General features: G+C 41.2%; 1 protein-coding gene across 1 annotated transcript; it reads left to right on the forward strand.

The window, feature by feature from the left end:
- Window positions 1-2,674: 2,674 nt before the first annotated feature.
- On the forward strand, window positions 2,675-25,908 carry LOC111977390 (tectonic-3). The gene is made up of 15 exons (XM_024006790.2): window positions 2,675-2,766; window positions 3,124-3,387; window positions 3,492-3,606; window positions 6,366-6,466; window positions 6,549-6,667; window positions 6,773-6,881; window positions 7,294-7,406; window positions 13,531-13,572; window positions 15,607-15,687; window positions 15,787-15,906; window positions 19,376-19,471; window positions 20,816-20,919; window positions 21,337-21,484; window positions 24,799-24,933; window positions 25,506-25,908. The coding sequence occupies exons 2-15, from the start codon at window positions 3,201-3,203 to the stop codon at window positions 25,740-25,742; spliced, it is 1,707 nt and encodes a 568-aa protein (XP_023862558.1). The 5' UTR covers window positions 2,675-2,766; window positions 3,124-3,200; the 3' UTR covers window positions 25,743-25,908.
- The last annotated feature ends 2 nt before the right edge of the window (window positions 25,909-25,910 follow it).

The raw sequence follows: 25,910 nt of genomic DNA on the forward strand, positions 1-25,910 counted from the left end.
ACTTTAAACTATGCCACTTTAGTTTACATACCCTACAGTACTCATCTCATATGTATATTACCGTACTCTATACCATCTACTGCATCTTTGCCTATTGCCGTTCTGTACCATCCACTCATTCATATATCTTTATGTACATATCTTTATCCCTTTACACTTGCGTGTATAAGGTAGTAGTTGTGGAATTGTTAGGTTAGATTACTTGTTGTTATTTCTGCATTGTCGGAACTAGAAGCACAAGCATTTCGCTACACTCGCATTAACATTTGCTAACCATGTGTATGTGACTAATAAAATTTGATTTGATTTGATTTGCTTCGCAATTGTTGGCAATGAGACATGCCCACGTTAAACTCATACACGGAACCCAAACCGGTTGCGCGCGTGTGCCATCGTGCATAAATGTATTTTGTCCCCCCACACCAAATGCGATCACGACATGCAGGTTAAAATATCAAAACAAACTCTGAACCAATTATATTAATTTGGGGACAGGTCGAAAAGCATTAAACATTTTTTAGCTGTCTTGCACTTGCTAGCTAATTTGTCCTATTTAGCTAGCTTGCTTTTGCTAATTAATTTATCCTGGGATATAAACATTGAGTTATTTTACCTGAAATGGACAAGGTCCTCTACTCCGCCAATTAATCCACACATAAAACGGTCAACCGAATCGTTTCTAGTCATCTCTCCTCCTTACAGGCTTTTTCTTCTCTTGACTTTATATTGCAATTGGCAACTTTCATAAATTAGGTGCATTACTGCCACTGACCTCGTTCGTCTTTCAGTCACCCACATGGGTATAACCAATGAGGAGATGGCACGTGKGTACCTGCTTCTATAAACCAATGAGGAGATGGGAGAGGCAGGACTTGCAGCACGATCTGGGTCAGAAATAGAACTGACTTCTATTTTAGCCCWTGGCAACGCAGACGCTCGTTGGCGCACACGAGCAGTGTGGGTGCAATAATTGAATAACATGTATGTCTAAATTTATTTTGCAACGCTCGCGAGCGGTGTAGYCAGCCTGTTAGGCTTATCTCAAGTAATTAACTAGGTTCCAGCTATTTGGTGAGTGCACTYACTGTTCACCTGGGTACACAATTGTAATCAACAGTGTTAACGATGCCTGGCGCATAGCCGTTAAACGTTTTCTGATCATGGTTAACATGGTTATTTTCTTTCAGAAAAAGGTGTAAACCTAAACAAAACGCATGTCCCTGTCCTCTTTGTCAAGATGTGGCCGTTTTTTGTTTTTTTTAACAGCCAGAAGACATTTTTAAATGAAGAAATAACCTATTTTTTGGACGATTCGTTGTTTCTAAATGGCTGCTGGGTAATTTGATATGCGCCAATCGGTTTGTTAGTAGGCATTGGATGGAGCGAATGCTGCGCAGGTTCACAGAGTTGCAAACCAAATGGATAGGTCTAGCTCATTGATTTGTAGATCTGACGCAGTTGTTGCCTCCGATTATGAGCCTAGCAAGTGTCACGGATGGGTTATGTAGTACCCACAGAAGGCCACAGGGAGGCGCATAAGCTTTAAACCCATACTGTTTTTTGCCTTAAACCCTAACCCTAGGAATAACCTATTTTAGCCTTAACCCTAACCCTAACCCTAGGTATAACCTATTTTAGCCTTAACCCTAACCCTAGTTATAACCTATTTTAGCCTTAACCATAATTCTTGGGTAGGGTAGCCTAGAACACTTTAAACTATTTTTGTAATAATATTATGTTAGTAAATACCATTATAGTACTAAATAGCGTTTTGCTTTTTAAAAATCAAACCCTATGCAAGCATTTAGCAATTTAAAAAAGTGATTTTATAATATATATTATTGCAAGGCAGAACACTTGATAAACAAGCCACATTTTATTTTTCAAATGTGGTTTGAACTGGATGTGACCTAGTAACCTATATGTGAAAGTCCAGCAATTGGCTGGGATAGGTGGGGCAGGTTTGAGACTGATCTCAGGAATTAATAAGAAAAATACACTTTCTCAGCTGCTTCACCAATGTCTATGTGAATTAATAACTTAAATGCTAAATATTTCCAATAGATGGCAGCATAAGACCACGAAGCATCAGTTATAGGCTATAGCAGCAATATGATTGACGTAAAATAGCATGCAACCAAAGACTGTCCCATGATTTTCTAAAATGGTCACTCATTACTTTACAGGTAGCTATTTGTCTCGTATTAGGCCTGTGTTGCTTTTGGGAGAGCAAAACAATAGTTACTATAGCAGGTATTGAAACCCGGCCAAATAATCACTAGACAGGTGTGCTAAYCTCAACCCTACTAGACATACATATAATTTAAAAAACGTCCTCGAATAGAAAAGAGTGCTCCTCCGTGTGGCCGCCTCTCTGAATAYAATGTGTGACCAGAAGGAAATTGGCAGACCTGCAACCCTTGGACTGTGTGTAGGTTTTGTCATCTGGAGCTGAAAAATGGAGAGCTGGGGAGGGAGGGGCGGAAGAGTGCAGTTTAAAGGTTTATCATTAATAACTGACACAATTCTGTAATGAATACTTATTAGAATAATAATACATAAGTGACCAATAGTTACTGTATTGTTTAGTGTTTTATTTACTCAAGTAGTGCCCCATGGAGGGATCGAACCATGTCTCAAAAGCAGCAGAAAWGGTCAAATAAGGTCACCAAAATGTCCGTTACGGCTTTACACGACTGGCCGTACACAGTAGGCAGSGGATTGTTTGCGGACCTCCAAAATACCATAGAAGAAGAAGAAACGGATGTAAGCTAAGCGGTTTGAGCTTCCTTGGCAACGTGAGGCTTTTTATAACTACATTTTGTTAGCATGTCTTCAATAGTGTTGGATTTTCGTGCATAGATAAATTCACATGAGTAATTCGTCTCGTTTCCTAGTTTATGTTAGCTATTGTTTTGCGGTGCTAGCAAACGTGATGCAGAAGTAGCTTTGCAACCTATTCAAGCCAAATCAGTTTGCTAGCTAACGTTAGCTATGTTTTTATCTAGCTAACGTTAGCCGGTAGAGTTCGCACCTGTTAGACAAAAATGTCCACATACCATTTGTATCGCGCAGTGCAGCTAGTTATTGTACTTTCTGTACGTGTGACCCATGCGGCCACAGATGGAGGAGTCAACACAGAGTCTTCAATAACAACGAACAGTCCAAAAACCTATGAGCCTTTCAGTACCACTGACCCGATGTATACCGTTTCAACTGTTGCATTGGATACTTTTGCAACTGCTTCTGCTGAAACTGTCACTCAAGATGGTGTTTCCACGGTAACCACGGACCAGGCTCCATCATCTGAAGCCACCACCGAGCCAGTCATTGAAACAGTCCCACCTCCTGTTGAAACTACTGCCAAAACAAGTCTAACTCCAAAAGGTAGGTTGGTAGCTACACGTCACAAGGAACTTATGTCTATTGTCATTGACAAAATACATTAGTGCACTGCCATAGTTTTGAGATTAACCTTTGCTGTCTTGTAGTGTGTTTATGTGATTTGACCCCAGACTTCTGTGATATTGGCTGCTGCTGTGACATTGTGGACTGTGACATCCCTGACTTGAGCTCTGTCTTCAATGGATGTTTAGATGAAGTCATGTAAGTTTATACGCCTGTGCATTTGCCTTGGGGTCATGGCTGTCCAGGTTCGATCCTCGCAAGGGACGCTGCGTTCACCGCCACTGTTTGCTACATTGGTGTCAAGGTGGGATGTACAGTGCATTTGGAAAGTATTCAGAGCCCTTCACCTTTTCCACTTTTTGTTACGTTACAGCCTTATTCTAAAATTTATTAAATCGTTTTTTCCCCCTAACCAATCTACACACAATACCCATAATGACAAAGAAAAAACAGGTTTTTAGAAATGTTAATAAAAAAAATTAAAAAATGTAAATATCTAATTTCCATAACTATTCTGACCCTTTACTCAGTACTTTGTTGAAGCACCTTTGGCAGCGATTACAGCCTTGACTCTTCTTGGATATGAYTACAAGCTTGACACACCTGTATTTGGGGAGTTTCTCCCATTCTTCTCTGCAGATCCTCTCAAGCTCAGTTAGGTTGGATGTGGAGCGTCGCTGCACAACTATTTTCAGGCCTCTCCAGAGATGTTAGATCAGGTTCAAGTCCGGGCTCTGGCTGGGCCACTCAAGGACATCCAGAGACTTGTTCCAAAGCCACTCCTGCGTTGTCTTGGCTGTGCTCTTAGGGTTGATGTACTGTTGGAAGGTGAACCTTTGCCCATTCTGAGGTCCTGAGTGCTCTGGAGCAGGTTTTCATCAAGGATCTCTCTACTTTGCTCCGTTCATCTTTGCTTCGATCCTGACTAGTCTCCCAGTCCCTGCCGCTGAAAAACATCCCCACAGCATTGGTCAGACCCTAAAGGAAAACATGAATGGCTCTCCGTCCATCGGCCACATCTTTGCTCTTCACCACCCACAGCTCTATAAACCTTTTCTTCAAGTACACCATGTTCACGGTTGTTCAAAACAAAGGCTAACAACTGTAACCCATCATAAGGATGTAGATTGTGGAGTTCCTTATATCACTTTAAATGGTCCCACGTCTTGTGGATGCTTCAAAGGCTTTGACCATTCATCCAACTGTTTTGGAGATGCTGATTTGTGTGATTTCTGTCACTGGAGGTTTGTCTTTACTCCYTAAGACCTCGTTCGTCACCGCTGTCAGAATCTGTTGACTCAAAGCCAGGAAGTGCTGACCAGATGCTTAACCTGATCTGCCCTGCGCAACTCAGAATGAGGGTAGATTGAGGGAATAGAGAATCCACAGGTAGGGGCCAAGTCTGCCTTTTCCACYCTTGCCTCCTGTAATTGTTGAATTTCGGCTTTTAATGTCTGTGTTTACCAAGAGCCCTCAAATTCTCTCTCTCTGCAAAGTCCTATCCTGAGTATCACAAAGGAATTTATCATGTTTTCTTACTTTGGCTAATACRGTTAAAGACCATTGTGTCTTTGTCAATAAGTTAGACATTCTATTTCTCCCCAAGCTTTTTGTATATCAGACAGATTCCATCTTTGTCAACTATGACATATTTATTTGATCTCTTGCCAAYACTCTAATTTGAAAATGTTCTTCATATCACTAGCCAGTGAATTTGATACTTTCCATGTTCACATCCAGAACAGCTGTCCTGCCCTTTTCCAGAGTGGATCTCTCATTTTTTWAAATGGCATTACATTAACTTCAAAAGTATTTATAGTTTTACAACCCCTTGAGGACTCTAACCTCCTATMTTATAGAACACATTGTTTCTACAGGGCCTGGTTACCCCTAAAATGTGTGTTCACTTCAAAAGCTTGTAYAAGGCTTACATTACCCTAAATTGCTACTCAACTAGAAACTCACTTCTATGGAACAAGGTTTCACACCCTTAATCAATTGTGGCTTATTTTAACTGATAGGGCTTTAACAGAGGATTCGAACCCCTATACATCACATATATGTATCACTCAATGCATGCACTTATTTTAACCTGATCTGGTTCTTTTAGATATAGGTCTAGACTCACCCAGCAATATGTTAGCAGTCAGGAGATTAAGAGCTGACTCCCCCGAAGTGGGTTGCRCGCAGCCCTCTTATCTTTCCCCTGGATCAACGCACAGTTGATTTGTTTTTTTTCTTGTTGGTCAAGACCAATTCATCCGGGTCACGGCACCATGTGTTAGCTGTTGATGTTATTMTTCAATAACACATAGCCCAAAGGAAATCAGGGGGAGCAAAATATATTTATTCAAAGAGAACAAATCAGTTATGCTGGGAAGTAGATGTTTATTCTTCCCTGTCCTCAATGGTTTCTCCAYTGAAAAAAGAGACAGGATGTAGTTATACCCAAGCCTAGCCTGTGGTTGACCAATTAKAATTCATTGCAGTAAAATTGGGCCAAATACAAATTCTGTTTCAGGCTCAATGTATAGACAATTCGAACTGAAATTCCTCCCGTRTCCCTGACCCATTAATCTTCAGTTCCAATTACAAAGAAACAACTATTTCCATTGATGGTTAATTCCCTCTTGACCTTTAGTCCTCTGTGCTGTGTATTTATCTTAAATATTCTTACAATAGCTAAGGGTCTGAATACTTAAGGTATTTCTGTTTTATTTTTAATACATTTACAAAAAAAATCTAAACCTGTTTTCACTTTGTCATTATGGGGTATTGTGTGTAGAGAAATGTTTTAATTTAATCAATTTTAGAATAAGACTAACGTAACAAAATGTTGAAAAAGTAAAAGAGTCCGAGTACTTTCCGAATGCACTGTAAAGTGATTTATTTAGTTATGTATTGCTAAAGCACATCAAGGAACATTGATTTGACCAATTGAATTGTTTGTTTTACAGATATGGTGAATGCATTGAGAGCTGGTTGATATTCAGAGTCAATGTGGATCCTTCATGCGTCACTGTCACAAACAAATTTGTCTGCATTCGACCAAAAGAGGGTAAACACACACACACACACACACACACACACACACACACACACATTTTCCTGATGGTGATCCATCCATTCCTTCTCTACAGATAATACTACAGTTTCACAGATCCTTCCAGCTCTTGCTAATACACCATTGGACTCCTCCTACCACTTCTCTTGGAAGGGATCTGCAACTTATAGTACCCACACCAAAGATTTCTACAGGGTATGTTGAGATGTGGTGTCTGTATAATAATCTTAACCAGCGGTTTAATCATTCAGACAGGCCTAGTAATTTTTCTCTCTGATCGGTCTTGTTACTTTGTCGCAGGTTGATGACACAATCATGTCCCATTTCAACAGCTCCTCCATTCGTGGGGTCCTTCGACAGCCTTCACCAGGGGCCGCCACGTCTTCCTGTGTCGAGCGTAACCCTGCCAGTAAGATGGCACCTGTTCAGTAGCCAAATGTTGTTGAACCTTGCAGATAGACATGACATGAATAGAGTTGACATGATTCCTTCAACAGTCAGATAGAAATATGCTATTTAGAACAAAAATGTCTCTGACTGTTGGCCAACGTTGTGTTCTTCTGAACCGAGTCCCTATACTCTGAATAAAGTAGAAATCTTACGCACTGCTGAACTGCTGGGTGGTGCTAATAGTCTTGGGAGACCGGGGTCATGTTCATTTGGCACCAAATGGAAGAAAACTGACTGAAACAGGGATGGTCTACCAGGACTTGTCCAATAAGAGTTGCTCATGTTTGTTTTGACCAGTACTCAAGTAATACTTTTTGTATTACAACGTTTTTGGTTTGTTCTATATTTTTATTTCTGGTCTCCCCTTGTAGGGTTCCTGCGATCTATTTCTCTCTCTTGCACCCGCACACTGACCCCCCTATCCTGTGCCACAGACCCCAGTCTCAATGCACAGTCCTACTTCCATGACATCAGCCTGCTCAAGGTTAGTGTGTGTGCTCAAGTTTTGGATGCATGCGTACAGTATCTCTATAATATAAATATCTTGGGCCTATTGCAACCACTGTTGGCTTCCGTATTAACACAAGATAATCTCTCGTTAAATGATCAATACACAATACAATCACCCACAGAACTGATTTCAATTGCAACCRTTATTGGCCACTTGATTACCACTCCCTAAAGCTGATGTCAGTGTTAAACTTTTAGTTCAAAATCTTTTGAGACATTTTCACCCTCTGGTGGGTATTATTGAACCTGCTTATTGAGCAGACCAAGGGTAGATGTACGGAATGATTGACAAATAGTTCCAAGGGTCGTTCCACCTCGAAGCACAAGAAAGACTATTTCGACACCAATCATCTGATTGTTCTGAAATAGTTTCTGTGGTTAGTAACAGATACGATTAGCATTCCTGAAACATTATTTTGTTACAATATAATTTGATCCTTAAGAAATGAAGCTAATTAATTCCGTGGTAAATAATGCAAGCGACTTCAATTACACATTTCTTTGAAAGGGGGGATTCACGGGGAATAAATTACATAATATGGAGAAGCAATACTCTAAGATGCAGCTTCATACTACAGTGGTTCCTCCTTTAAAAGTTGTGAGCTTATGGGGTGAGACTTAGAGGTCATTTCTGGTTCAGTATGGTACACTGCGTCACCACTTCATTGCTCCAGACCAGCGCAAGGAGGAGATAGAGCACTGATTATGCTTTTGGGTCCTACTGTGTCTCTGACAATGAATGGGCGACATAAACCTAAATAGAAACTGATAATTGTGCACGACTTCAATATTACTTACTAAAACTGAGGTTTTTATTCTTGTTAGGATTATTTTGCTCTTACTGCAGTACTGTAGGCCACTCCCAACCGGTCACATAGACCGTTGCGCCACTCAGGCGCTGTACAAAGACACCGCATAGCGCAAGCTGTGTTGCTACAGATGCTAGTTCAGTACCCGTGCCGGCCTCGACTGGGAGACCCATGAGATAACTGTAGGTATTTCTCCCTCTAAAAACAGAAATAATTCTAAAGAACAAACTGGCTTTATTTACAAATTAGTAACGATGACTCACCCCATGTTCAAGAATGGCCTTTTTCTCGCTCATTTTACGTTATTTGAAAACAAAAATCATCTCCAATATAATTTTTTTAAACAAAGCGATTTATTATTCATTTAGAATTATATAAAAGCCTGTTGGATATTCTCATATGTTATTAGCAGGACAATATATATTGGTCATGGCTCCGGAGTGGTGCACAATGCAGTTCTCCAGCTGTATCCACTGAAAGCGAGCAAGGTTCAAGGCACAAGCGAGCAAGGTTCAAGGCGCATGGGATGAGCCGCAGAACCGTGCACAGAAGACCGACCTAGCCCACGGAGGAGGTGGACTTTTGTGTGGCTTTTGAACATTTTTATGTCTTAAATCATTAGTAGGAAGAAGTTTGGCCCAAATCTGGATTTTGGATACTACATTTCTTTGGTAACACTTGACACCCAGCGTCATGACACGATCATAACCATGTCATAACATGGTCATGACCCATATATTTACACCTGTTGTGACCATATACATGCTGTGGCGTACTGCATTCGCATCGAATAGCCCCCACGATATGCAACTTTTCAGGAAAGTTAGGAACCAACATAYACAGGCAGTTTGAAAAAGCTAGCCTTTGCTTTCCTAACAGAAATTTTCATCCTGTAGCACAAACTCCAAAAAGTTCTGGGACACTGTAAAGTCCATGGAGAAYAAGAGCACCTCCTGTCAGCTGCCCACTGSACTGAGGCTAGGAAACACTGTCACCACCGATAAATCCACGATAATTGAGAATTTCAATAAGCATTTTTCTACGGCTGGCCATGCTTTCCACCTGGCTACCCCTACCCCGGATCACACAGCCCTGCACCCCCCCACGGGCAAAACGCTTACCCAAGCCTCCCCCTTTTCCCTTCACCCAAATCCGAAGCTAGCTGATGTTCTGAAAGCAGATTGCAAAAATTGGACCCCTACAAAATCACTGGGCTAGACAATCTGGACCCCTCTTCTTTCTAAAATTATCCACCGCAATTGTTGTGCACTGTTACTTAGCCTGCAAATATAACCTCTTTCGTTCAGTCGTGAATCTCCACAACAGATTGTAAAGGTCGAACAAATGAAACCGCTGGTTCATCCCTCCTGCTGTAAACGGGGGAGACACTGCTAGACACAAAACTGCTGTACAGACCTATGATCAAATCTTATAACCGCTGCCTTTTCTTGAAGGCTCTTCGAAAGCCAGTACAACAGGGATTCAGCCAGAACCATTCGAAGTCCCACCGTACCTTTTCTCCGGCCTTATGCATCTGGTTTTACTCGAATGTCTCCCGCCTCAAATGGGTGCACCGTTCAGCCACGTCAAGGTCAGTTCCTAGAACTGTAGCTATGGAATACCGACATTAAGATTAAGGACAATACTGAGCAGTCGCAGACGCGAAATAGTCGATTGACCTGCCAGGCTTCCGTGTAACTCGGTTTTGCAATCACCACATATGTGTGGTTATTCAGAGCGAGAATCAGACAGGCCTTCTTCCTGGCTTTGAAGTCAAATGACTGGCGCTCGACCTGGTCACCAACTACTTCCAGACAGGTACAGTTGTGTCAAATCGGAGGGCCCTGTTTTTTCTTCGAGAACATCTGTATCAGTACTCTCTCCATAGGGAGGATGTTGATGGTTGTCTTGCCACAGGGTGATCACATTACTCAGGGCATGACTCTCCTTTCACTGTTAATGCTGTTCGATGCCAATTTCGCTGACCTTGACTTTTCTGGGTGATGTCTCTCGATTCTCTTCCACCTGCTTATACGCAGCGGACCAGACCAGTATCTGCTATACTTTCTGGCCCCATCTTTGGCACTGTGTTAACATAATCCTCCAGACCGGCTTTCATGCTCATGACAACTCTCCTTCCGTGGCATCCAACTGCTTTTAAGCAAGTTAAAACTAAATGATTGCTCTATTTTTCAACCGCATCAGTTCAGCGATCACTACTTAATCTGGACGGGTTCTGACTTCGCGGGAATTTGTGTGACAGAAGTTAACGTTAGGTGTGCTGCGTGTGACATTAGACTGTAAACGCTCCTTCCAGAGACTCACATTAAGCATCTACCAATCAAAATAATTAATAAACTTAGAATTCAGTGCTTCCTGTTTTCAGCATTTTGCTTCCTTACCAAGACATCCTTCACTGACATTGCTGACCAAACATACCACTCGTATTTGGCAAATAGCTGACCATCCTTGACCGACTTGAAGCTTCGGTGGAGTTCACTATTTAGACATCCATAGCTTCAATCACTCTAATCCCCTGCAGACGACTAAGTGGATGCAGTCTATATCGCAGTGCCTATCCGTTCTTTCACCAAGCCCCCATATACTACCCACCAGATGTCGACCTGTATGCTTCTCGTTGCTGGCCCTCGCTTCATATAATTCGTCGCCAGCAAAACACCTACTGGCTCGCAGGGATCCCATCATATCAAAGTTCCCTTTTGCAGTAGAAGCTGCCCCCCTTATCTCAGCTCCACTCCACCGCTCATGCGTAACACAGACCCACCCACCTTAGCCCTTCAGTGCGTTCCAGCGAGTGATTCTATATCAATTCAAGCTGGGTCCCCCAAGCCATATTCTCCGCTTTATGGCTGCCTTCCTTCCCAGCTCTGCTGCCAGACCATGACTGGAAGGCGAATGCAAACATCACTAGAGGCTTGGAGGCTCACTAATTCTCCGCGTCAACTAACTTTTAAGCTTATTCAAGCTGTCCAGAGGCAGAGCCCCACAGCATCCATTAGCACCGCCGTTTACCATCAGGCCCGATCCTGCTCAACTACCTCGCTCTCCATTATCCCCATTGTTTCTTTGCCTCTCTTTTTTCTTCTCCTTTGCACCCCAGTATCTCTACTTGCACATTCATCTTCTGCACATCTATCACTCCAGTGTTTAATTGCTAAATTGTAATTACTTCGCCACTATGACCTATTTATTGCCTTAGCTCCCTAATCTTACCTCATTTGCACACACTGTATCTAGATTTTTTTCTATTGTGTTATTGACTGTACGTTTGTTTATTCCATGTGTAACTCTGTTGTTTGTGTCGCTTTGCTTTATCTTGGCCRGGTCGCAGGTATAAATGAGAACTTGTTCTCAACTGGCCTACCTGGTTAAATAAAGGTKAAATAAAAAATKTAATAGTGTAATTTTATGGCTGGTTATGATGCCTACATAGGTGTTCAAACCCACATTTATTCATTGTTTTTTTTCCTGCCAAGAAGTTGCCTTTCGTTTGAAAGTTTAAGTCCTTCCTTTAGTCATGTTTTTTCATCATTTTAAATAACTTGTAGAAAATACACTTTGACACTGTCAAGAAGCATTATCACCATAATAATCATATAAGCCAGATAAGCCTGTCACATACATGCCCTTATGTCAGTCATCAGTCAGAGGGTGTTTTGTCCTGCTCCTAAAATCTGCTCCTGCACTCATCCCAGTCATCAGAAATAGCATTGGGGTAGGTTCATGTCTGACATTACAATGACAATGTAATACGGTCAATTTCAGAAAATGTGTAAATAACAAAGATACTGTTGACAAGTAGGCTATGGTGTAATGGAGTGTTTTGCCTTGTGCTAAATTCTGTGGGTTTKGACACTCTTATGTAGGAGGTGTTATAACCAGTTGTGGAAAAAGTGCTCAATTGTCATACTTGAGTTAAAGTAAAGATAACTTAAAAGAAAATGACTCAAGTAAAAGTCACCCAGTAAAATACTACTTGAGTAAAAGTCTAAAAGTATTTGGTTTTAAATGTACTTAAGTATCAAAAGTTAATGGAATTGCTCAAATATACTTAAGTATCAAAGTACAAGTATAAACCATTTCAAATTCCTTATATTAAGCAAACCAGACGGCACTTACATTTCTAAAAAAATTTTTTTTACAGATAGCCAGGGGCACACTCCAACACCATTTACATTTACATTTAAGTCATTTAGCAGACGCTCTTATCCAGAGCGACTTACAAGTTGGTAAGTCGCTTTACCTAGCAAAAAATTTACAAACGATGCATTAGTCCGACAGATCAGAGGCAGTAGGGATGACCAGGGATGTTCTCTTGATAAGTGTGTGAATTGGACCATTTTCCTGTCAAACTGTAACGAGTACTTTTGGGTGTCAGAGAAAATGTATGGAGTAAAAAGTACATTTTCTTTAGGAATATAGTGAACTAAATGTTGGCAAAAATAGAAATCGTAAAGTAGACAGACCACAAAAAGACTTAAGTATTTTTACGTAAGTACTTTACCACTGGTCATAACCAGCCATGATATAACTACCATGGTAGGTTTTGGGGGTTTTGACACTCATGTCGTTATGACTGTGTCATAATGTGTTATGGCGCTGGGTGTCAAGTAAAGTGTTACCATTTATTTAATATCTGAATCCTATAAATTAAAATGACCAATTTGTGTGCAATCAATTAGCTTAAGTTCTCAGACAAAATGTAAAAATGGGGGGATATCCCTGCACTGTCCATATTTTAAAATGTGTAACTAAATCAAGCCAATCATAATTGAGTCATCTTTATCAAATGAAAATGTAGTCTAACTAAGTTATTTCAAATGGCACATTAGGCTATAATAATTTTCTATTTTACGATTAAATGTTTGAGTGAAATATAGGCCTACTACTTTTTTAGAATCTTGTACTTAAGTATTTTACATTCATCAGCCTTTCGGTTTCCGATGCTCCTGATATGTCGTTATTTCATTGGGGGTGGGAATAAAGAACCTAGACGCCAAAAGTTACAGCTGTCTGGTATCAACGTGAGATCAGCTAAATCACTGGTTTATTGTTGTGGGTTTTGCATTGCAATCAATCTTATTTTAGTACGCAGGTGCATGTAATCTCCCGTTAATATCATTTTAAGAAAGCCAGCAATAACACAGTACTATATAAGAAGTTCAGCTTCTTTGTTGCAATTGGCCACATTGATATTGCCTTATCTTTCACTATGAATATTCCAKTAATGTTAACACATTCTGCCACAACTAATTATTGTCATTACAGATTCCAGTCCGTGAGAGTATTCAGATATTACCAGATAATCTGGTAAGATTGACCACACATTAGAGGGCAAAAACATGTGACTTGTCTCAGATTGGATGGCACTCACTTTCCCCATTCTCTTTCCGAAGTGCACTAATTCACTTCCCCTCATAGATTTCAAAGCATTGGATTGGTGTGAGAGCAGCTCCACCTTTTCTTCTTACACAAATCCCATGCTTTCAATATATGCAGTGAACGAGTACATCCTTCGGGGAGAAAGGTGAATGAGTACACAGTTGCTAGTGAAAATCTACACACACCTTGCAGTCTTCACATTTTGCTGCCCTAAAATTGAAATCTAAAAAGTGATTAAATTGGATTTTATTCCTACCGATCTACAACCTACTCCACATTTTCAAAGTGAATGAAAAATTATAGAAAATGCTTTTAATTAATGTCTTGATTTCATGTGTTTTCACACCCGAGTTAATTATTGGTGGAAGCACCTTTGGCAKCCATTGCAGCTGTGAATMATTTTTAATAAGACTCTACCAACTTTGCACAACTCTTAAGGCAACATACAATATATCCATTGTTTTTGTCAAAATTGCTCTAGCTCAGTAAAATTGTTTGGGAATCATTGATGGACYGCAATATTCAAACCTTGTCTCTGTTTTTCAATCAGATTTTAGTCAAGACTAAAACTGGAGCATTCAGGAACACTCAACACCAGTCAGAAAGCCATTCGGGTGTGTCTTTGGCATTACAATTTGTGTAATTGTCCCACTGAAAAATAAAATAAACTTTACCCTGGGATAAAGTTTTCAGAAGACTATGGTGGGTTTTCCTCTTAACCTTATATTCCTTTTGATCCTGACAAACTGCCCAGTCCCTGCCAGTGACAAGCATACCCATAACATGATGCTGCCACCACAGTACTTGAAATTAGAGGACCAACAACATTGCAGTAACTTCAAATTACTGGCCTTTATGAAAAAGTTAAAATAAGGAAGCCTGTGCTGAAAGAAAATCTGTTCCATGGGCCTCGGGTGCTTCAGGCGTCACTACAGATCCGGGTTTGATCCCGGGCTGTGTCGCAGCCGGCCCGCGACTGGGAGACGCACAATTGTCCCAGCGTCCGGGTTAGGGAAGGGTTTGGCCGGTCGCAAGTTGTACGGTGTTTCCTCCGACACATTGGTGCGGCTGGCTTCCGGGTTAAGCAAACAGTGTGTCAAGAAGCAGTGCGGCTTGGCAGGGTCGTGTCTCGGAGGAAGCATGGCTCTCGACCTTCGCGTCTCCCGAGTCTGTACGGGAGTTGCAGCGATGGGATAAGACTAACTACCAATTGGATATCACAAAATTGGGAGAAAAAAATAAATTACAATCCACTCCAAATCATCCATTGGGTTTGCTATAAGGCTGTTAAGTAATACAACACAGCAAAGAAATTACAATTAAAAACTACAGGTTTGGGTCAAATTCAATACAACACACCACAGAGTGAACCACTCTCTATTTTGAAGTATTGTGGCAGTTATACTTATGGTTATACTTTTCACCAGGATGGACTGGAAAGCCAAGGTAAAGGATTAGAGAAACACGTCTCGATCTTCTGAAAACTTAACCCTGGGATAGTTTATTTTTAAATTACACACATTTTAAAGCCAAAGACACACCAGAATAGCTCTAAGAGGTGTTGAGTGGTCCAGGCTCAGTCCTGACTTAAATTTGCTTGAAAATCTGAGAAGGTTTGAATATTGCTGTCCATCAAAGATTTCCAACCAAATGTATTGAGCTTGAGAAATGTTGACAAAACAGCTTTAATGGCTGCCAAAGGTGCTTCCACCAAGTATATGCAATCAAGACATCTTTTGTTTTGAATTTTCTGTTCATTTGGAATGTGGAGTAGGTTGTGAGATCAGTAGGAAAAAAATGTAATCCAGTTTTGAATTTAAAGCAGCAACATTTGAAGACTGCAAGGGGTGTAGACTTTCACTAGGCATTGTACTTTGGGGAAGGGAGTGAAGTGCATTCTTTGAGGCTAAGGGGAAAGATTTGGACTGCAYACACTGACCTCTCATTCTCTTCCTGTGTTAGATCCCAGTCACTCCAGTAGTTGGCCATGGTTGGCCTAAACCGAGAGAACAAAATGGTTCCTGTCTCAATGTGGTGTCAAAGGTTAGAGATTAAACAATCAGGTTAAATAATTTTGACAAAATGACTGAATATCCATTTAATCTTCCTAGCTCACATCTTCTCATTCTTTTCCACATGCAGGTGGACTATCTTATATGGTACACAATTATAGGGGAGATCGCTATGGCAACGGTAAACATGGTCTTGGTAGACACTGACTCCAATACGAATCTGTTGCAGAAGCACACTGTCCGTTTCCAGGTAGGCTTTCAATCGATGGTGTATAGAGCAATTTTTGGTTTACAAACATGTTCCAGCGATGTGCATGCATTCSCGTGTCAAATAGCCCTTTTGCAGAGTAGCTATACGCTGATGTTGGGACTTTGACAAACTTAAAGGGATACGTTGCGATTTTGCCAATGAGGCCCTTTATCTACTTCCCCAGAGGCAGATGCACTTGTGGATACCATTTTTTGTCTCTGCATGCAGTTTGAAGGAAGTTGCTAACTAGCTGGTGCAAGGACRGGAAGTSTATGGGTATCTGCTAGCTTCTAGTTATTGCGCTAACCGATACCCATAGACTTCTAGTCATGCGCTAACGCTAGTTAGCATTGGCCCGCAAAACTACCTCTACCTTCATACTGGAGACAGAGACATGATTGTCAAAATCATTTCCAAAGTATCCCTTTAACAGTGAATGTGGGTGATGAGTCATAAACACATGACTTGTCTCTTATACACATCTAGATGTGTATAAGAGACAGGTACACAACTAACCAAAAAAGTGTTAAAAGATTCTTCAAAGTAGCTACCCTTTGCCTTTGACAGCTTTGCACACTCCTGTCTCTTATACACATCTAGATGTGTATAAGAGACAGTGGTTATAGTTATGCATCCCGGAAATATCTGTCTCATTTGGGGTCAATTCCATTTCAATTCAATCTTGGAATTTCTGTTTACTTCCTGCATTGACACCTACCCCTGTCTCTTATACACATCTAGATGTGTATAAGAGACAGTTTACATACAGTACCAGTCAAAAGGGTTTTTCTTTATTTTGACTATTTTCTACATTGTAGAATAATAGTGAGGACATCAAAACTATGAAATAAGTCATATGGAATCATGTGTTAAACAAATAAAAATATATTTGAGATTCTTCAAAGTAGCTACCCTTTGCCTTTGACAGCTTTCCACACTTGGCATTCTCTCAACCAGCTTCACCTGGAATACTTTTCCAACAGTCTTTAAGGAGTTCCCACACATGCTGAGCACTTGTTTGCTGCTTTTCCTTCACTCTGCGGTCCAACTCATCCCAAACCATCTCAATTAGGTTGAGGTTGGGTGATTGTGGAGGCCAGGTCATCTGATACAGCACTCCATCACTCTCCTTGGTCAAATAGCCCTCACACAACCTGGAGGTGTGTTTTGGATCATTGTCTTGTTGAAAAACAAATTTTAGTCCCACTAAGCGCGAACCAGATGGGATGGCGTATTGCTGCAGAATGCTGTGGTAGCCATGCTGGTTCAGTGTGCCTTGAATTCTAAATAAATCACCATCACGGTGGTTGGAACCAAAAATCTCAAATTTGGCCTCATCAGACCAAAGGACAGATTTCCACCGGCCTAATGTACATTGCTTGTGTTTGTTGGCCCAAGCAAGTCTATTCTTTGTATTGGTGTTCTTTAGTAGTGGTTTCTTTGCAGCAATTCGACCATGAAGGCCTGATTCACTCAGTCTCCTCTGAACAGTTGATGTTGAGATGTCTGTTACTTGAACTCTGAAGCATTTATTTGGGTTGCAATCTGAGGTGCAGTTAACTAATGAAATTGTACTCTGCAGCAAAAGTAACTCTGGATCTTACTTTCCTGTGGCGGAAATGAGAGCCAGTTTCATCGTAGCGCTTAATGGTTTTTGAGATTGCACTTGAACAAACTTTCAAAGTTTGACATTTTCCAGATCGACTGACCTTCATGTCTTAAAGTAATGGACTGTCGTTTCTCTTTGCTGTTATTGCCGTAATATGGACTTGGTATTTTACCAAATAGCTATCTTCTATATACCACCCCTACCATGTCACAACACAACTGATTGGCTCAAACGCATTGGAAAGAATTCCACAAATTAACTTTCAATATGGCACACCTGTTAATGAAATTAATTCCAAAAGGTGACTACCTCATGAAGCATGTTGAGAGAATGCCAAGAGTGTGCAAAGCTGTTATCAAGGCAAAGGGTGTCTACTTTGAAGAATCTCAAATATAAAATATTTTGATTTGTTTATCACTTTTTCTTGGTTAATACATGATTCCATATGTTATTTCAAAAAGAAAAACCCTGGAATGAGTAGGTGTCAACTTTTGAATGGTGCTGTAAGTATTCAGACCCTTTACTCAGTACTTTGTTGAAGCACCTGAGACAGTGATTACAGCCTCAAGTCTTCTTGGGTATGACGCTACAAGCTTGGCACACCTGTATTTGGGGAGTTTCTCACATTCTTCTCTGCAGATCCTTTAATCTCTGTCAGGTTGGATGGGGAGCGTCGCTGCACAGCTATTTTCTGGTCTCTCCAGAGATGTTTGATCGGGTTCAAGTCTGGGCTCTGGTTGGGCCACTCAAGGACATTCAGAGACGTGTCACTCCTGTGTTGTCTTTGCTGTGTGCTTAGGGTCGTTGTCCTGTTGGAAGGTGAACCTTCGCCCAGTCTGAGTTCCTGAGCACTCTGGAGCAGATTTTCATCAAGGCTCTCTCTCTACTGTGCTCCGTTCATCTTTCCCTTGATGCTGACTAGTCTCCCAGTCCCTGCCATTGAAAAACATCCCGCCTGCATGATACTGCCACCACCGTGCTTCACCGTAGGGACGGTGCCAGATTTCCTCCAGATGTGACGCTTGGCATTCACGCCAAAGAGTTCAAGCTTGGTTTCAACAGACCAGAGAATCTTGTTTTGCATGGTCCGAGTCCTTTAGGTGCCTTTTTTAATGACGAGTGGCTTCCATCTGGCCACTCTACCATGAAGGCCTAATTTGGTGGAGTGCTGCAGAGATGGTTGTCCTTGTGGGAGGTTCTCCCATCTCCAGAGTTCCATTGGGTTCTTGGTCACTTCCCTGACCAAGGCCCTTCTCCCCCGATGACTCAGTTTGGCCGGGCGGCCAGCTCTAGGAAGAGTCTTGGTGGTTCCAAACTAATTCCATTTAAKAATGATGGAGGCCACTGTGTTCTTGTGGACCTTCAATGCTGCAGAAARGTTTTGGTACCCTTCCCCAGATCTGTGCCTCGACACAATCGTGTCTTGGAGCTCTATGGACAATTCCTTCGACCTCTGCTTGGTTTTTGCTCTGACACGCACTGTCAACTGTGGGACCTTTTTGTATAGGCAGGTGTGTGCTTTTCCAAATCATGTCCAATCAATTGAATTTACCACAGGTGGACTCCAAGTTGTAGAAACATCTCAAGGATGATCAATGGAAACAGGATGCACCGGAGCTCAATTTCAAGTCTCATAGCAAAGGGTCTGAATACTTAAATAAGGTATTTGTTTTTATTTTTAATACATTTGCAAACATTTCTAGAAACCTGTTTTCACTTTGTCATTATGGGCTATTGTGTGTAAATTGTTTTCCTCAATGTGGGGAAGGGGTCTGAATACTTTCCAAATGCACTGTATGTCTATTGTATCAATGCTATGGTTCAATATTCAAATTTAATTGAAAGTCATCTATTTCACAGTTATCCACGCCCCCTCCTACTCCTGAACCAACCCCTGTGGTGGGACTAACAATGGGGACTCCTGTGATTGGTCAGTTTGGCGAAGCAGTCCAACCTGTATCCTTTGGGAAWAGCACACGTCATGACATGCAGAACCAATGTTATTCATTTTTTGGCATACTACTTGTTGATATACAGAGACATGTATGCGACTTTGTTTTAATTTAAAAACTATTCAGAGAAGACACAGAAGATCAGTGAAATCAATGGGCCTACACTACAGTTGCTTTAAAGAATCACAACCTTGACACTATGTACTGAATGTTCTTATTAGGGGTGCTGGCAGCAAAGCTGCAAGAAAACATTTTGTTTTGATGGATTTTTTTTTCTTCTGATTATTCTTTCACACTTGTTCAACATTGCAATGCACGATTGGTAAAAACAATTATACTTTGGCAATATGGCCTATAGGTGGTGCTGTAATAAGCATTCAAAGTCTAAGGCTCAGCCCCAGTTCCCTGTTTGACATGTAAACACGAAGCTTGGTATATCAGTGTTTCTCATCATAAGTAACACATTTGACTCATGAGGTCTGCCATATTGGATTTTAAATAAAATCTTAATCTTTTCATGAGCTGTAAATCTGACTCGGAACTCCAAATATACAGTATGTCAGTCGCTACTAAGTTTGAAAAAATCTAAATGATAAACGTCAAATGGACAAAATTAAACCTTTCTAAAAAATATTGTGTTCTGAATTAAACCCCAATAACTAAACTTGAAACTGATTTGAGGGTTTTGTGGTCAAGTAGTAGGAAGGTGTATGCTGAAGCAGGTGTTGATCTCAAACATGGAAACGGCATGCAATTCAGTTGTGAATCTCAAACTGTTAGACGTCTTTATCACTAGCATAAATGCTAAGGGTCAGGTCCACCCATGCAACCACAACACTCAGTAAGAGTTTCTCTCAATTTAAGGAACAAACATCTTCGAAAATCATCATGAACCGTACATCCGATTGACAACTCAATATGTTAAGAGTTAAAGGACAATTCCACACAYTCTTTTGTTATTTATTTYATTAGTCCATTGTTGACGGTCAACACTGTTTTGCCTGGCAGCACTCAAGTTTCCAAGATATGTAACTATCAAAATACAGAAATCATCCCYGTATGATGCATTTTGGAATATAACTTTCTATTTTCCCAAAATATTTGTCTCAATAGGCTAGAATCCTAATTTGACCTCAACTAACATAGAACTTGTTTTGAATTTTTACAAGGGAGGATGTATAATGCTTCCATGCAACTCTCTTTAAGCCTGCTCATAGCYAGCACCACGTTTCATTGCTGCTTGCAGCTATATTTACTTTTCCATTCTTATGCTACACTGCATTGGTTTAAATGGAGTGAGGCGTAGTGCCAATATACTGAGACTTCCTGTTCTTTGACTCAGGGTCAGCTAACTCTTCTGGGTGTGTCACTGGGGGGAGAGTGCTCTATTAACCCCAGCAGCCGCATGCCCATCCTTTTCACTCACAACASCATCACAGGCTGTACCTTCAGGTGAGACTACACTACCCATCCATCATGCTCATCCCTTAGTGACAGTGCCCTGTCCACCTGGCTTTTCCATTTGTAGTTTTATATGCASTCCGGTCCAAAATTATTGGTGTCTTTTTTTTTTTTTTCATTATCAAGGGTGCCAATCATTTTGGACCTGACTGTACATCCGTTACAATCGCATCTGTTGTTGTGGCAACTTGAAACACACGTATTTGTTAATCGTCTTGCTTTTCGAAAGAAGCTCATAGWTGCATAGTCACAGCAATTAAGTCACAGTACTCAAGTATGAGCTTCTTTCAAGGTACAGAAAGTTAATAATTTTTCAGCGAAATATCCCTTTAAAGAAAGTTCCTGAACCTCTTTGTAGCATTTAGTTCATTATTTTCTGTGTCTCTCTCATTCTTTGTCAATTCTTAGTTCTCCCTTGAGTAACTGCTCTAAGCTGCGCTCCCAGCTCTATAGGGTCCTCCGGGGGGTTGCCACACCCAACCTGGTTGCCATGACTGTGGGKTCACAACCAGACTGGGCAAGAGTCATCACACAGGCATGCTCTGTGACGCCACAGGTGAGTCTGTTAAAAGGATAGTAAACTATCCCTTTAATGCTTTACCTCAGGCAGACTCTTAATTTACTCATTTAAATATTACATTTGGCACATGCCAACGGCACAGCGTGAGTTGAGTAGGCAATGATGCTCGTCTTTAAAGGCACAGTTACTTCCAAAATCAACAGTGTTTTGTCGGTGTGTCGATATTCCTCAATGTCAGTGTTAGAAAAATTTACTTCATGTAATTGAGTTTAATATTTTGTGGAATACTAGATGTATGACTACAGATGTACAGTGCATTCGGAAAGTATTCAGACCCCTTCACTTATTCCACATTATTACGTTACGRCCTTATTCTAAAATGTATTATATATATTTTTTCATCAATCTACACACAATACTCCATAATGACAAGGCAAAAACAGGTTTTTAGACATTTTTGCAAAAGTATTCAGAACCTTTTGCTATGAGACTCGAAATTGAGATCAGGTGCAACCTGTTTCAATTGATCATCCTTGATGTTTGTACAACTTGATTGGCGTCCACCTGTGGTTAATTCAATTGATTGGACACCTGTCTATATAAGGTCCCACAGTTGACAGTGCATGTCAGAGCAAAAATCAAGCCATGAGGTCGAAGGAATTTGTTGAGGTACAGATTTAGGGAAGGGTACCAAAACATTTCTGCAGCATTGGAAGTCCCCAATAACACAGTTGCCTCCATAATTCTTAAATGGAAGAMGTTTGGAACCACCAAGACTTCCTAGAAGAGCTGGCCACCCAGCCAAACTGAGCAATCGGGTGAGAAGGGCCTTGGTCAGGGAGGTGACCAAGAAACCGATGGTCACTCTGACTAGGTACTCTGTGGAGATGGGAGAACATTCCAGAAGGACAACCATCTCTGCAGCACTCCACCAATCAGGCCTTTATGGTAGAGTGGCCAGATGGAAGCCACTCCTCAGTAAAAGGCACATGACAACCCGCTTGGAGTTTACCAAAAGGCACCTAAAGACTCTCCGACCATGAGAAACAAGATTCTCTGTTCTGATGAAACCAACATTGAATTCTTTGGCCTGAATGCCAAGCGTCACATCTGGAGGAAAATTCCTACGGTGGTGGCAGTATCATGCTGTGAGGATGTTTTTCAGCGGCAGGGACTGGGAGACTAGCTAGAATCAAAGCAAAGATGAACGGAGCAAAGTACAGAGATCCTTGATGAAAACCTGCTCCAGAGYGCTCAGGASCTCAGAATGGGGCAAAGATTCACCTTCCAACAGGACAATGACCCTAAGCACACTGCCAAGACAACGCAGGAGTGGTCTCTGAATGTCCTTGAGTGGTCCAGCCAGAGCCCGGACTTGAACCCGATTGAACATCTCTGGAGAGACCTGAAAATAGCTGTGCAGCAACACTCCCCATCCAACCTGACAGAGCTTGAGGATATGCAGAGAAGAATGGGAGAAACTCCCCAAATACAGGTGTGCCAAGCTTGTAGTGTCATACCCAAGAAGACTTGAGGCTGTAATCACTGCCAAAGGTACTWMAACAAAGTACTGAGTAAAGTGTCTGAATACTTAYGTGTTTTTGCTTTGTCTTTTGGGGGTAGATTTAGGGGGGGGAAATAATGTAAGCAATTTTAGAATAAGGTTGTAACCTAACAAAATGTGGAAGTCAAGGGGTCTGAATACTTGACGAAGGCCCTGTATATGGGGGATACAACCATCCCAGCTCTGCAGATTTTGCTGCGAAGAGACAAWCATTAGATCAYTTRTTTTGGTACTGTCCATATGTASCTTGTTTTTGGTCACARGTTCAGRAATGGTTGAAGAATTRCAACATTTACCTGGAGTTAACTCTGCAAATAGCACTGCTGAGTGATCTGAAAAGTCATTGTCAGTTGATCAATAATAAAATACTCTTAGCAGAWTTTKTTTTATTTACAATCTGTAGAAACTATGAAAATAAAAACATTCATAACTTTTGTGAAACATCACGCCAGAGTTGATAATATGGCAAATAGAAATCAAAACTGGATAGTGTTCAGAGATAGGGGAGCGGAAGATGTGGAACAAAAAAATAACAAAAAGAACATGTAAATATACTGTGTCCATAAAATGACACTACTGTTCAAAAGTTTGGGTCACTTAAATGTCCTTGTTTTTTTCCATTTAAAATGACATCAAATGATCCGAATACAGTGTAGACATTAATGTTGTAAATGACTATTGTAGCTGGAAACGTCTTAATTATTTTAATGGAATATCTACATAGGCGTACAGAGGCCCATTATCAGCAACCATCACTCCTGTGTTCCAATTGCCACGTTGTTAGCTAATCCAAGCACAGCTGAAAACTGTTTTCTGATTTAAGAAGCCATAAAACTGGCCGCCTTTAGACTAGTTGAGTATCTGGAGCATCAGAATGAAGGTGCACCGGGGCCTCCCACTCAATGAGCAAGTGGACAAGTACATTAGTGTCTAGTTTTGAGAAACAGACTCCTCAAGTCCTCAGCTGGCAGCTTCATTAAATAGTACCCGCAAAACACCAGTCTCAACGTCAACAGTGAAGAGTGACTCCGGGACCCTGGACTTCTCGCAGACTTGCAAAGAAAAATCCATATCTCAGACTGGCCAAATAGAGATTAAGATGGGCCAAATAACACAGACATGGACAGAGAACTCTGCCTAGAAGCAGATCCCGGAGTCGCCTCTTCACTGTTGTTTTGCAGGACTATTTAATAAAGCTGCCAGTTGAGGCCTTGTTTCTCTGTTTCTCAAACTAGAGACACTCTAATGTACTTGTCTCTTGCCCAGTTGTGCACCGGGGCCTCCACTCTTTCTTTTCTGGTTAGAGCCAGTTTGCGCTGTTCTGTGAAGAGAGTAGTACACAGCGTTTGTAGAGCTCTCATTTCTTGGCAATTTCTGGCATGGAATAGCTTTCATTTCTCAGAACAAGAATAGACTGACGAGTTTCAGAAGAAAGGTCTTTGTTTCTGGCCATTTCAGCCTGTAATCAACCCACAATTGCTGATTCTCCAGATACTCAAGTCTAAATGGAGTGTAACTTTGCTGTGCTGTGCTTCTCTGAGCATGTCCTATGGATCATTTTGATTGAGACCACACTAAATAGCCTATAGGCGCACATTATWACACCCAGCARAAARTCAGAGATGAGGGGCGACATTGAGCACACATCGATATATAGCCTAATAAACAACTTATTTTGAAATTTAAATTACAAAATTACATGACCCTCCCCTGGACTAGATTTTTATTTTATTTTTTACAAAAAACTAAACCCTCCCCGACTTCTCTCTTCCCTCTGTCTCTGAAGGAGTCGTGTGAGTCCGGGTGTCTCCTCCCCCACTCCCTGTCAGTCCAGGTGCTGTGGGCTCAGACAGGTCTCCTGGCCTTTCCCCAGAACTACATCCTAGGGGCCAAATACCTCTTCCATTGTCARAAGGTCAAGGTAAGGGTCAAGCATGTCTCCTCTTGCAGTGGGTGAACAGTTTAAGCTCTCTCCATATCTTCTAATCCCCTCATATTCAAATGTGGACCTCGAATCCAGTTCCACTGCTTTTTTCCCCTCCCCATAAGTCCCCAGGGACTTATTTTGACCTGGGGACACCAGGTGGGTGCAATTAATTATCCGGTAGAAACAGAAAACCAGCAGTAGTCTGGTCCTCGTAGGGTAAGACYTGAATACCCCTCTAGTCTCTGTTAATTTAGTTTAAACTGGTGGGTGTCCTCTGACCTCCTTTGCCATTTTAAAGGGATAGTTCACCAATGARACGTGTGTAATTTCGGTAAACTATCCCTATAACGTGTGCATAAACCTCAAGGGCTTATTATGTATGATCTTTTCTGTAGTTGTGCTGAGCAAATTTCACAGCCAGAAGTGTTGAACTTCTCTGGAACCACATTAATATGATATAGCTGCAGTCTTCTGAGACATGTCACTGTAAAAGAAATGACCTGGAATGCCATTGTTTCCCTCTCAACCAYCTTCTTCCCCCTGCACACTGTCTTTCTCCTCTTCAGTGTCCCCTCGTCTCGCCTTTTGTTGTGACCATGGAAGTGATGTTTGTTGACACTACAGTCTACCCAGAACCCCCCAGGGGAACGCCACAGCCCAAGTGGAAATTTCCGTTTGACTTCTTCTCCAGAGGGACAGGCGAGCTGGATGGACAGACTGTCACCACCAACAGTAGTGACCTCAAAAAGGTCACATGGGATATAATGTTGGTTGCACTACTACTGTTGTGCTGGTTTCACTAAAATGTTTGTTACAGAACTAGAAATGTTCACTCGATAATCAATTTAGCTTGCATGTTGTATTTTTGTTACTGTTTGTGRGGCTGAATAGATGAAATTAGTGAAATTGGGCACAATTGTTTGGTTTGAAATCTCAGGTCATTTTAAATTAAAGTGATGATTTCCTAAACT

Source organism: Salvelinus sp. IW2-2015, linkage group LG18, assembly GCF_002910315.2.
Source record: "Salvelinus sp. IW2-2015 linkage group LG18, ASM291031v2, whole genome shotgun sequence".
Classification (NCBI taxonomy): Eukaryota; Metazoa; Chordata; class Actinopteri; order Salmoniformes; family Salmonidae; genus Salvelinus; species Salvelinus sp. IW2-2015.